This window comes from Callorhinus ursinus, unplaced genomic scaffold (assembly GCF_003265705.2).
Source record: "Callorhinus ursinus isolate GAN/ISIS: 27379988/994484 unplaced genomic scaffold, GSC_fseal_2.0 scaffold47, whole genome shotgun sequence".
Taxonomy (NCBI): domain Eukaryota; kingdom Metazoa; phylum Chordata; class Mammalia; order Carnivora; family Otariidae; genus Callorhinus; species Callorhinus ursinus.
In genome coordinates, this window is record NW_027397109.1 from 8,417,331 (window position 1) to 8,431,687 (window position 14,357).

General features: G+C 36.1%; 1 protein-coding gene across 1 annotated transcript in view; it reads right to left on the reverse strand.

The window, feature by feature from the left end:
- Positions 1–3,648: 3,648 nt before the first annotated feature.
- The window catches only part of MCEE (methylmalonyl-CoA epimerase), a 28,080-nt gene continuing 17,371 nt past the window's right edge, over positions 3,649–14,357 (reverse strand). The window contains exon 3 of the mRNA XM_025893262.2: positions 3,649–4,420. Coding sequence (XP_025749047.1) covers positions 4,268–4,420 — 153 coding nt within the window. The 3' untranslated portion in view covers positions 3,649–4,267. The remainder of the gene's footprint in view (positions 4,421–14,357) is intronic.

Genomic DNA, 14,357 nt, shown 5'->3' on the forward strand with positions numbered 1-14,357 from the left:
GACTTATCAAAAAGAAAAGAGAAAGGACCCAAATAAATAAAACCATGAAGAGGAGAGATCAGAACCAAACTGAAGAAATAGAAAATATTATAAGAGAATATTATGAGCAATTATATGCCAACAAATTAGGCAATCTGGAAGAAATGGATGCCTTCCTAGACATGCATAAACTACCCAACTAAAACAGGAAGAAATAGAAAACCTGAACAGACTCATAACCAGCAAAGAAATTGAAGCAGTAATAAAAAATCTAACAGACAAGATTCCAGGGCAGGATGGCTCCCCAGGGGAACTCTACCAAACAGTTAAGAAGAATTAATACTTATTCTTGTGAAACGGCTCCAAAAAATAGAAATGGAAGGAAAACCTCCAAACTCATTCTAGAGGCCAGCATTATCTTGATTCCCCAAACCAGACAAAGATCCCACTAAAAAGAATTGCAGCCCAATGTCCCTGGTTGTAATGAACATGGTTGTAAAAATTCTCAGTAAGATATTAGCTAATAGGATCCAACAGTACATTAAACAATCATTCACCATAACCAAGTGGGATTTATTCCTGGGCTGCAAGGGTGGTTCAATGTCCACAAATCAATCAATGTGATACACCACATTGATAAAAGAAAGGATAAGAACCATATGAGCCTCTCAATAGATGTAGAAATAGCATTGAACAAAATAACAGCATCCTTTCCTTTTTAAAAAGAATTTATTTATTTGAGAGAGAGAGAAAGTGCACGAGAGAGAGCACAAGTGGAAGAGAGGGGCAGAGGGAGAAAGAGAAGCAGACGCCTCGTTGAGCAGGGAACCTGATGCAGGGCTCAATCCCAGGATCCTCGGATCATCACCTGAGCTGAAGGCAGATGCTTAACCAACTGAGCCACCCAGGCAACCCTACAGTATCCTTTTTTGATAAAAACTCCCTGCCATGTAGGGATAAAGGGAATATACCTCAATATCACAAAAGCCATATATGAAAAACCCAGAGCAAATATCTTCCTCAATGGGAAAAACTGAGAGGTTTTCCCCTAAGGTCAGGAACACGACAGGGATTTCCTCTCACCACTGTTGTTCGACACAGTACTAGAAGTCCTAGCCTCAGCAATTAGACAACAAAAAGAAATAAAAGGCATCCAAATCAGCAAAGAAGTCAAACTCTACTTTCAGATGACATGATCCTCTATGTAGAAAACCCAAAAGACTCCACCCAAAAATTGCTAGAACTCATACAGAAATTTAGTAAAGTCGCAGAATATAAAATCAATGTACAGAGATCTGTTGCATTTCTCCCATCCAAGTACTAACCAGGCCAGACCCTGCTTAGCTTCTGAGATCAGATGAGATTGGGCGTGTTCAGGGTGGTATGGCTGTAGATGAGATCTGTTGCATTTCTATACACTAACAATGAGGCAGAAGAAAGAGAAATCAAGGAAACAATCCCATTTACAATTGCACCAGAAACTATAAGATACCTAGGAGCAAACCTAACCAAAGAGGTAAAGGATCTGTACTCTGAGAATTATAGCACACTTATGAAAGAAATTGAAGAGGACAAAAAGAAATGGGAAAACATTCCATGCTCATGAATTGGAAGAACAAACATTGTTAAATGTTAAAATGTCTATACTACCCAAAGCAATCTACACATTCAATGCAATCCCTATCAAAATATCAACATTTTTCACAGAACTGGAACAAACAATCCTAAAATTTGTATGAAACCAGAAAAGACCCCAAATAACCATAGATAGGTTGAAAAAGAAAACCAAACCTGGAAGCATCACGATTCCGGACTTCGAGCTCTGTTACAAAGCTATAATCATCAAGACAGTATGGTACTGGCACAAAACAGACACATAGATCAATGGAACAGAATTGAGAACTCAGAAATGGACCCTCAATTTTATGGTCAACTAATCTTTAACAAAGCAGGAAAGAATGTTCAATGGAAAAAAGACAGTCTCTTCAACAAATGGTGTTGGGAAAATTGGACAGCCACATGCAGAAGAATGAAACTGGACCACTTTCTTACACCATACCAAAAATAAATTAAAAATGGATGAAAGACCTAAATGTGAGACAGGAAACCATCAAAACCCTAGAGGTGAACACAGGCAGCAACCTCTTTGACCTCCGCTGTAGCAACTTCTTACTAGACACGTCGTTGGAGGCAAGGGACACAAAAGCAAAAATGAACTATAGGGACTTCATCAAGATAAAAAAAACTTCTGCACAGCAAAGGAAACAATCAATAAAACTAAGAGGCAAAAAAATAAAAATAAAAAAATAAAACTAAGAGGCAACCTACAGAATAGGAGAAGATATTTGTAAATAACTTATCTGATAAGGGGTTGGTATCCAAAATCTATTAAAAAAACTTACCAAACTCAATAGCCAAAAACCAAATAATCCAGTCAGGAAATAAGCAGAAGAAACAAACAGACATTTCTCCAAAGAAGACATACAAATGGCCAACAGACACATGAAAAAATGTTCAACATCACTCAGCATCAGGGAAATACAGCTCAAAACCACAGTAAGATACCACCTCACACTGGTCAGAATGGCTAAAATTGACAACTTGGGAAACAAGAGATGTTGGCAAGGATGTGAAGAAAGAGGAACCCTCTTACACTGTTGGTGGGAATGCCAGATGGTACAGCCACTCTGGAAAACAGTGTGGAGGTTCCTCAAAAAGTTAAAAATAGAGCTACCCTATGACCCAGCAATTGCACTACTAGGTATTTACCCAAAGGATACAAACATAGTGATCTGGAGGGGCACCTGAACCCCAATGTTTATAGCAGCAATGTCCGTAATACCCAAACCATGGAAAGAGCCCAGATGTCCATCAACAGATGAATGGATAAAGAAGATGTGGTATAGATATATGCAATGGAATATTACTCAGCCATCAAAAAGGAAGAAATCGTAACATTTGCAATGATGTGGATGGAACTGGAGGGTTTTATGCTAAGTGAAAGAATTCAATCATAGAAAGACAATTATATGGTTTCACTCATATGTAGAATTTAAGAAACAAAACAGATGAAAATATGCGAAGTGAAGAAAAAAAATAAGATGAAAATAGTGAGGGAAGCAAACCGTAGGAGATGCTGAACTCTAGGAAACAAACAGCATTGCTGGAGGGAATGTGGGTGGGGGGATGGGGTAACTGGATGATGGGCATTAAGGAGGGCACTTGATGTCATGAGCACTGGGTGTTCTATGCAACTGATGAATCACTAAATTCTACCCCTGAAACCAGTAATACAGTATATATTAACTAAACTGAATTTAAGTAAAGAATAAAAAAATTCAGCTACCTATGCACTCACTAGATCATGAATGAAGTTTTCCACAAAACTTCATATTCATATATCTAGCACTAGCACCCAAAATACCTGCCCATATGGAACCTGTGAACAAGAATTGTTGTAGAAGAGCAAAAACATTGAGGTCGAAACTCCTTAACCTCAAAGTTGGTGTAAAAAACTCTCCATGACATCCTCAGAAAGCACTCTGCCCCAAATATGTAGCTATGCAGCTGTCAAGCACCCTTTCCTAACTCCACCCCAACTCACATACACATGTGCACATGTGCAGATACACTTTTTCACACAGTAACATACTGTAGTCAATGACCCCATTTTGGACAAGAATAATTTATTTTTATGATTTTAATAATATTCCCTAAGTATTTAATAATCAAGGATTCCTCCAAATCAGAAAAAACCCAAAGTAATTACCAAATATGTCAATTATATATATTGATATTTATTATACATATATACAATTTAAAATCTCTTTCTGTAATTTAGCTTTTTTTAAAAAAAGATTTTATCCATTTATTTGAGAGAGAGAGAGAGAAAGAGAGAGAGCACAAGCGGGTGGAGGGGCAGAGGGAGAGAAACAGACTCCCCGCTGAGCAGGGAGGCTGACGTGGGGCCTGATCCCAGGACCCTGGGATCATGACCTGAGCCGAAGGCAGACACTTAATCGACAGAGCCACCCAGGCACCCCTGTAATTTAGCTTTTAATTATGAACTTCTTTTAAAAGATTTTATTTTTAAGTAATCTCCACACCCAACGTGAGACTTGAACTCACAACCCTGGGATAAAGAGTCACTGACTGAGCCAGTCAGGTGCCCCTTTAATTGTGAACTCTTAAGTGATGGAAGGAGTGCAGGATTCAATGCTGGACTATAATTCAATGGGGATTTTTAGATATTTTGGTGGGGATTTTTAAAGTTTCTTGCAAATATAAATCAAGCTTGCTCCAATTCCACAAGAACACCACCACAGTCTTTAGGATGCAGAAAAATCACTGGCTTTCCATGTGCTCCTATTTTGGCCTCTTCACTTAGACTACGAATCTTCTTCTCTTTCAAATCCATCACAGCTGCATTTATATCGTCCACCTTGAGAAAAGGAAATAAATAAGGACACTTTTGAGATCACAAACATACCAAAGTATAGGATCTTAGAAGAAACTTTGCAAGCTCATGAGGTCCTTCTCCTCCACCTTTGGGTAGAATCATTCTTAAACCATCACAAAAATAAGCTTAATGCTTCCAGAGAAGGAAAAGAAGTTGGTAAATTTTCGTAGGTGAGCAACCACAATGCTTAGAGTTTTCACCATTAGTAAACATTTCTCCTTACAACCTAAAAAATTTGTTACACTTTATAATATTTTCTTTTAGCAGTACTATTGGCAATACTACATATATTGTTTTTTCTTAAAAGCTCTGAGTTCCTAATTTATAATAGAGAGATGAGGCCTATATAAATGGGCAAGAGATAAAAATGAGACGACAGAAGCTCTTTGCAGTATATGACACGGTAATAGTATGTATTCAAAAGATAGGAGTGCTTCTCTGGATCCCCAAACCTCCCACCTGCCAAACCACCTAGTTATTACTTTTGAGATTAAAACTTCATATTTTCATATAAATTACTATGAAATTGCCACCTAATGTTTTTTCCCATTCTAAAAAATCCAAACATTTATAATTTTATAATTCTCTTCTAAATCATTTCTATTTTCTTCATATTTATTGGCAGTCTGGGAAAGGAACAAATGTGTTTCTATATACTTTTGTTTAAAGATAGATAAATTTGATTTAATTAAAATTAATAACTTCTGTTCCTCAGAGACTCTCCCCCAAAAGAGTGAAAAGGTGATGGGTATTTGTAATATGTATCTATTTTTTTTGGTTATGTTAGTCACCATACATTACATCATTAGTTTTTGATGTAGTGTTACAGGATTCATTGTGTATAACACCCAGTGCTCCAAGCAATATGTTCCCTCCTTAATAACCATCACCAGGGTAACCCATCCCCCCACCCCCTTCCCCTCTAAAACCCACAGTTTGTTTCCCAGAGTCCACAGTCTCTCATGGCTCGTCTCCCCCTCTGAATCCCCCCCTTCATTTTTCTCTTCCTTCTCCTAATGCTATTCCTTATTTTCCACAAATAAGTGAAACCATATGATAATTGACTTTCTCTGCTTGATTTATTTCACTTAGCATAATCTCCTCTAGTCTCATCCATGTTAATGCAAAAGTTGGGTATTCATCCTTTCTGATGGCTGAGTAATATTCCATTGTATATATGGACCACATCTTCTTTATCCATTCATCTGTTGAAGGGCATCTCAGCTCTTTCCATAGTTTGGCTATTGTGGACATTGCTGCTATGAACATTGGGGTGCATATGGCCCTTCTTTTTGCTACATCTGTATCTTTGGGGTAAATGTCCAGTAGCACAATTGCTGGGTCATAGGGTAGCTCTATTTTTAACTTTTTGAGGAACCTCCACACTGTTTTCCAGAGTGGCTGTATCTATACACTTGATGAAAGAATGATGCTCCTCTATCTTGAAAAGTCATCCTTCTTAGACTGAGAACCCAGTAAATGGATGGAAAGCTATATGAGATCTCCTATTCCTAGGCAGTCATAAATTACCCTGGAGTTTAATAATCTAATGGCATTCTAAACATAAAAAAAGCACAGAGAATATAATACCCATGTACCCAACATATAGATTTACAATTGTTCATATTGGGGCACCTGGGTGGCTCAACCGTTAAGTGTCTGCCTTCAACTCGGGTCGTGATCCCAGGGTCCTGGGATCGAGCCCTGCATTGGGCTCCCTGCTCAGTGGGAAGTTGCTTCTCCCTCTCCCACTCCCCCTGCTTGTGTTCCCTCTCTCACTGTGTCTCTGTCAAATAAATGAATAAAATCTTTGAAAAAAACAAAAACAAATGTTCATATTTATACAATCTGATTTTTAATGAGCCAAGGATTATAAACTAAATTCTAAAACTTGACAAACAACTGATAAGGATACTAGATGTTACTATATATAAATGATGATTTCTTCAAATAGTATACATCCTATTTGTACATTCCTGACAATGTTTCATTTTAAACTTGATAGCTATATCAAAGTCATGCCCAGACTATGATCATGGTTACTTCATGTATCTTGAAATAATTGGTCTACTCTCATAACAATAGAATTCCTCCTGATGGCTTATCTTTCCATATCTGTATATAATTAATGAATTTCATTCTATTGAATGTTAACTTCTCTTTCCATTTTCCCAAAGTTAGTCTTAGTCTTTTCATTTTAAAATAATTAAAAAATTATGCAGTACATGAAAATTTAATCATCCAGATAAAGTTAAGTACCCATTTACTACCACCACTATCACTTTTCTCTCCAGAGGGAACTATTATCCTCAGTTCAGCACATGTTCCTCCAAATCCTGAAATAAACTTATAAATTTAAATATATGTGTATTAGTAAAGAATTGGCTTTGTCTGAAGAGAGGTCTTGCTTCAATGTCTGGGAGATAATCTATGTAACCTGAGAGGAGTGTCTTTGTTTAGGGTAGAGACTGACCAGATTGATTCTTAAAGTAGAGCTGGCCATACCCAAGTCTTAGTGTGGGGGCTGGCCATGCCAGAAACCATGCGATTTAAGGTAGGAGCTGTGGGTCACATGATATCAGTAGATCTGGAGACAGTTCAACCATGTGTTCAAAATTTAAGGCGAAACACGCTAAATAAATAAAAATAGATATATCCAAAAATAAAATGAACAATCCACCAAGATGTCAAAACAATCTTGACTCTGCATGTACCTAATAGTACCACCTTGAAAAATAGAAAGCAAACCGAACATGCATAGTTCTCAGTCTCTCATACATCAAGCAGACAAAAGATTAAGGATAAAGACACGCTGTAGTAGTTCTTTGACTACTCTGGTTATATGTGCCTTATCAGATATTTGATTTGCAAATATTCTCTTCCATTCTGTGAGTTGTCTTTATGCAAAACTTTTTAATTCTGATGAAGCCCAGTGTTATTACTTGTGCTTTTGGTGTTATATCTAAGAAATCATTGCTCGATTCAAGGTCATGAAAACTTGTGCCTGTTTTTTCCAAGAGTTTTATAGCTTTAGCTCTTACATTTAGGTCTTTGACCCATTCTGAGTTAATTTTTATATATGGTGTACTACAGCTTTGTAGTAAAATGCCATCTTGACCCAGTTCTGAGGCCCTGGGCTAGAGGCTGGTTAGTTCTTCTTGAGCAACTGATAAAGTCCACATCCCAACCATTTCTCTTGTCAGCCTTACACTCTCTAGCCATTATGTGCCCACTCTAATTGACCCAGAGATAGATACCAGACAACCAGGTACAATCCCTATGCCCCAGAGCCCACAGAATTATTCAAATTAGCCAATCTAAAGGGAGCCTATGAAACCTAACTAACCCCACCCCACTTGCCCCACTAAGCTGCCCCTACAGCTCCAGTTTGCGGGTACTTTGTCCCCAGGTGCAATCCTATGTGGCCTACAGGGCAGCTTTCTCTCATCTGGAGTTCTAAGGAACAAAGAGTTTTGCTTTTCATCTATCCAAGTGTCACTGTATTGTGTCCCACCATCAAAAGAATCTTTAAATCTTATAAAACATAAGGTGTGAGGCAAGTGTCCCAATACATTCTTTTGCATGTGGCTATCTAGCTGTCCCAATGGCATCTGTTGAAAAGACTAGTCTTTCCCCATTGGATGGTCTTGGTATGTCTGTTGAAAACTTACTGTAAATATGAGGATTTATGTCTGACTCTTAGCTCTGTTCTACTGATTTCTATATCTATCCTTATGCTAGTACCATGCCATTTTGATTACTGTAGCATTGTATAAAGTTTTGAAATCAGGAAGTGTAAATCCTCCAACTTTACTATTCTCTTTCAAGATTGCTTTGGCTATTTGGGATCCCTTGCATTTCCATATGAATTTTAGGATTAATTTGTCCATTTCTGCAAAGATGCCAGCTAGAATCTGATGGGGATTGCATTCTTTCCATAGATCAATTTAGGGAATATTGCCATTTTTAATAATAGTCAGTCATATGATGCATGACATAGAATATCTTTCCATTTATTGAGGCCTTTTTAATCTTTCAACAATGATTTGTAGTACAATTTTTGCAGTTCTCTTGTTCAATTTATTCCTAAGTATTTCACCATTTTTGATGCTATTAGAAATGGAATTGCTTTCTTAATTAAATTTTCAGATGTGTGGGTTTTTTAAAAAAAAAATCCAGATACATAATCTTTGCATTTTAATTGTTTAATCCATTTACATTTAATTAACATTCATATAGTTGAATTTGTCTATCATTTTATTTTTTTGTCTTATTAATATTTCATTCTTCCTTTCTTGACTTCTGTTGGTTAAACATGTATTTTTGAGGAAAAAAAAGAGAGTGAGTAAAACCAAGAAACAGATTCTTAACTACAGAGAATTGATGGTTACCAGAGGGGAGGTGGGTGGGAGGAAGGGTGGAATAGGTGATGCGGATTAAGGAGTGCAACTTGTTGGGATGAGCACTGGGTATTGTATGTAAGTGTTGAATCACTAAATTCTACACCTGAAACTAATATTACATTGTGTGTTAACTAACTGGAATTTAAATAAAAACTTGGGGGAAAAAACATGTATTTCTGTACTATTCAATTTTATCTTAATTATATTTAGTTATCCCTTGCTTAATTTTCTTAACGATTGTTCTAGAGCTTACAATGTACATTTCAATCTTATTAGTCTACCACTTCATATATAAGAAACTTACAACAGTATACTTCCCTTTGCCCAATTCCCCTCCTTTATACTATTATCATAAGTTTTTCTTCTGTTATAAACCCTACATTTTAAAAATTTCAAGTCAATTGTCTCTCACATAATTTAAGGTAAGAAGAAAGTTATTTTAACCTACAAATTTACCATTTCTGGTGCTCTTCATTCCTTGTACAGATCTGAATTTTCATTTGGTATTATTTCCCTTTATCCTAAAAGGATGAATACTGAAAGATATCCTGAATATTTCTTTGTTTTTTCTTGTAGTGCAGGTCTACTGGACAGGAATCCTCTCATTTTTGTTCAATGTAAGATGTTTCCATTTCACTTTCATTTTTGAAGGATATTTTCATCAATTGCAAAATTCTACGATGACGGGTTGTTTTGTTTTAAACTTTCTGTAAGAGTAGTTTTGAGTTCACAGCAAAATTGACCAAAGGTACAAAGATTTCATACATATAACCCCTGCCCCCACAAATGCATAGCTTCTGTCATTATCAACATATCCCATCAAAGTGTGCTATTTGTTACAACTGATGAACCTATACTGACAGCATTATCACCCAAAGTGCAGTTCACCTTAGGGCCATTTTGGTGTTGTACATTCTATGGGTTTGGACAAATGTATTTATCATTATGGTATCATACAAGGTGTTTTCACTACCCTAAAAATCCTCTGTGCTCTGCCTATTCATCCTTTCCCCCATCCCCAACCCCTGGTAACCATTTATCTTTTTACCGTCTCCATAGTTTTGCCTTTTCCAGAATGTCATATAGTTTTTTTTTTTAAAGATTTATTTATTCATTTAAGACACAGAGATACAGAGAGAGAGAACATGAGCAGGGGGAGAAGCAGAGGGAGAGGGAGAAGTAGGCCCCCTGCAGAGCAGGGAGCCCGCTGCAGGGCTTGATCCCAGGACCCTGGGATCATGACCTGAAGCGAAGGCAGATGCTTAACCATCTGAGCCACCCAGGCGCCCCAGAATGTCATATAGTTAAATCACATATTAGATAGCCTTTTCAGATTGGCTTCTTTCACTAGTAATATATATTTAAGATTCATCCATGTCTTTTCACGCCTTGATAGCTTATTTCTTTTCAGTGTTGAAAATAATCCACTGTTTCGATGTACTAGTTTATTTACCCATTCACTTACTGAAGGATCAGAGCAGCCTTTAATCTACAACTGATTCTCCTCACTGATAAGTCAGTCCTGAATACTCTACCCCATGTCCCATAAATCACAAGGACTTCCACTATGGTGGGTAAGAACACAAACTACTCCAACTGGTGTAAGGATTGTCCCCTCTAATACTTTCAAAGTGTTCTATTCCCAACCTCAGGTAGCTTCCTCATATGCATGCATTGCTCAATATTCAGATGAAGACCTGGGAGGTACTGCAGATCTCTAGAAAACACTCTCTATGCAGATCTCTTTCCCATACTTTATACTGCAAACTCAATCACCCTGGCTTCCCCGGACTCCCAACTTCTATTTCCTCAACTCAGGGAGACTGCTAACTCTCACTTGGATTCCTCTTCCTGCACTGCAGTCTCGAAACTCTCCCCAGCCAGTAAGCTGAGAAATAGAAGGGCTCATCTTGTTTCCCTTCTTTCAGGAATGTGTTGTGCCGTCTGATGTCCAATGCCAAAAATCATTTCATATATTTTGTTTAGATTTTTTTGCTTGTTTGTTTGAGGCAAATGGATAAATCTGGCCTCTGTTATATTATCTCAGCTAAATTAGAATTCCACATTGGCAGGGTTTTTTGTCAGTATCTAAAAAAATGTCATTACATATGTTATTTCATAATTTCTGTTGTCTTTTTTTTTTTCTGATTGCTTTTAAGATTTTCTCTTCATCTTTGGCTTTCAGCTTGACCGTGGTATGCTTAGGTATGGTTTTGTTTGAATTTGCCCTACTTGGGATTGCTGAGCTTCTTGAATCTGTGGGTTGATGTCTTACCTCAGGTTGGTAATGTACTTGTAGACTCTTTCTTCAATTATTGTTTCTGTTCTATTTTCTCTCTTCTCTTTTTCTGGGATTCCAACTATACAACTATAAAACCTTTGACCATGTTCTACATCTCTCTTATGATCTATTTTGGTTTTTTTCCCCCCTCCATATTTCTTCCTCTTGATTTTGGACTCTAGGCTCTAGAACTTAAGAAGATAAATTTCTGCTCTTTTAAGCCACCAAGTTTGTGGTAATTTATTACGGTATCCCTAGGAAACAAATACAACCACTATATATCCATACTGAAATTGAACAATTAAATAAATGCAGATGGTGGGAGTCAAGTTTCTCACTGTTGGAACGGGCAGTTATGAATAGCAAAAAAGGCTCCCAGTGGTTCACATGGTAATGGGTTATAGCTAGAGACACCAGTATGAACTCATGAGTTCATCATAAAATTTCTGTCTGGTTATGTAAATATCTATCATCTATCTATCTATCTATCTATCTATCTATCTATCTATCTATCTAGTATATACACATATATGCCCTTGCTCTGTTAGCTCAAAAGGCCAATTAACAGTGACAGACACCCCAGTAGCAACAAGCATACCAGAGCCCAGATCTTGGTTTCTAATACCATTCTCCAATAAAATGCACCAGGGCTCCTTGGAGAAATATCTGGTTTTAGGCTAGGGCAGGGAATATAGATGATAAGTCTGGAGCATCTTGCAGTGCCAGAAAATAAGGATGTGTGGGAGGAAAACAAACAAACAAAAAGATGGGGTACATCAGAGCGACAGGAGTCAACCCAAAGTGCCCTTTTGACAAAGCTGGAACAATTTGAGCAACAAAATAAAGTGGTATTGTGTTATAGCCCAAAGTATAAATAACTATAAATCTTCACTGATATAAATGTCTTAATGGATAAGTAACTTATTGAATAACAAATAATTAAATAAATAAACAGGGAAGAACAGATGAATCTTCCATTCAGGAAAATTCCAAATAATTTATGGAATTATCAAAGAGATGGAGCCTAACTCTCCATCCCTTCAGTGTTGGCCTCATACAGTGACTTCCTTCCCAAAGTTTATATTATGGAGAAGGGGGAAAAAAGTGTAACTTTACAGTGGAAAGACATGATGACATTTCCTCAGGTAGGGGATAAAAGTCAATATTAACAGTAATAAGTCATGTTGATAATATGTATCCTTGATGTGATATGATGAGAATGACACTTTACCTCTGTGGTCTTCCTCCCCAAAATAAATAACCCTAGTCTAAATCATGAGAAAAATTTCAATTGAGGGACTTTCTACAAAATAACTAACTGGTAATCCTCAAAAATATCAAGGTCATCAAAAACAAGGAAACTCTGAAAAAGTGTCACAGGCAAGAGGAGCTTAAGGAGACATGATAACTAAATGTAATGTGGTATCCTAGATGGGATCCTAGAACAGAAAAAGGACACTGGGTAAAAACTAAGAAAATCTAAATACAGATTTTAGGTAATAATAATGTTTATCAATCTGGTTCATTAATCGTGACAAATGTACTATACTAGCAAGAGGTTAATAATTTTTTTTTTTTAAAAAGGACCTAAAGAGATTAACAAGCATTTGTAATAAGTGGACCTTGTTTGAGTCCTGATTAGAATAAGTCAATCTAGAGACATTTGTGAATCAATCTAATAAATTTGCTTCATGGACTGTGTATAAGATGGTGACAAAAGATTTATTTTTAATTTTGATCAATATGATAACGTCATCATGGTTAATTTTTTAGAGACAAAAACTACATAAAGATGAAATGACATCTTGTGAATGATTCTTAAATAGTTTAAGAAAAAAAAATAAAGCAAATGTGCCAAGATCTTGAAAATTGCTGAATCTGTGTGATGGGAGTTCATTACATTATTTTTTTCTACTTCTTATATGTTTGAAAAAATTCGTAACAGAATCATGACTTTTTTCCAAGTGCCCTTTTGGTAACTTCTACTCTATAAATATAATCATGGATATTCTCATAGAACATTCTACCCAAGTACAAACATCTACAATTCTGATGTTGCATCTCCATTTTTAGTATACTGCCTCTTCAATATCCTTTAATTCAAGAAATACTTCTAAGACTTAATAAATTAGATTTATATTTTGAAAAAATGCCTACACTAACACAGACACTTAACAGGGCACTTTGAGTTGACCCCTGTGTCTCTGATGCCTACATTAACACTGCACTAGCATCTATTTCTATTTCTGTTACTATTTCTATTACTGATTTTGATTTTAAAGATCTTGTACCATATTCATCCTTTTGTTAGAGTGTTGCTATAAAATTTACAATTCTTCGGAAGTACTCCTAATATTTTGCTTGGCAGTAATAAAAACAATGAAATAAAACTGTCTTAATTTTCTGAATTGAAAGTGGATGCATTATGTACTTTAAGTTTATAAGAAATGCAAAGCAATTTGATTTGGGAAATTAAGTCTTTCCCCTTAAGGAATAAAAGTAACACAGTCAATAATAACCCATCTACAAATTTTTTATTTTATAGTCCTTTGTACAATTACAGTTATGCATCTTATAGCTCTCTATGACCTTGAATGCCATTAAGTGAAAATCTGCGCTATTTATCTCATCTTCTTATCAGCTTTTTTTTTTTTTTTTTGGTGGTAGTGGTTGTGTGGGTTGTACCTTGTGTCTGAGGAAATTTATCTTGATTTTCTCCTGTCATTTGTAAATTAAGAGTGCCAATACTCCAAATAAAAGATGTTTGGACTGTCACAGTCGGAATTCAGAATCCTCAGGTAAATCTTATGCTCTCTTTGATCCTGAACTGCCTCATCTAAAAAATGTCAATGCAGTCGTACTTGTTAGACGATAAGGAGTTGGACTAAGTAACATCTTTTTAAAAATCTTAAGGTATATAATTCTCTGTAACCAAATTTTATGAACAATAGTGTGCTACTTAAAAAACTTTTTATTGAGGTATAATTAACATACAACATATTAATTTCAGGTATACAATTATATGGATTCAATAATTCTACACTGAGTAATGTACAGAATAATGTGCTTTCAATGGTGCATATTTTGACTACTTCCAAAAATATAGGCTTTTTATTTAATATTAGAATGATCCTAAATGATATCAACAATGAATGAAATTTAATCCTCAAATTGACATCAACCCATTAAAGTTAAAATGAAAAGTCTGGATAAAATATTTGTTTCAACTGTCTTC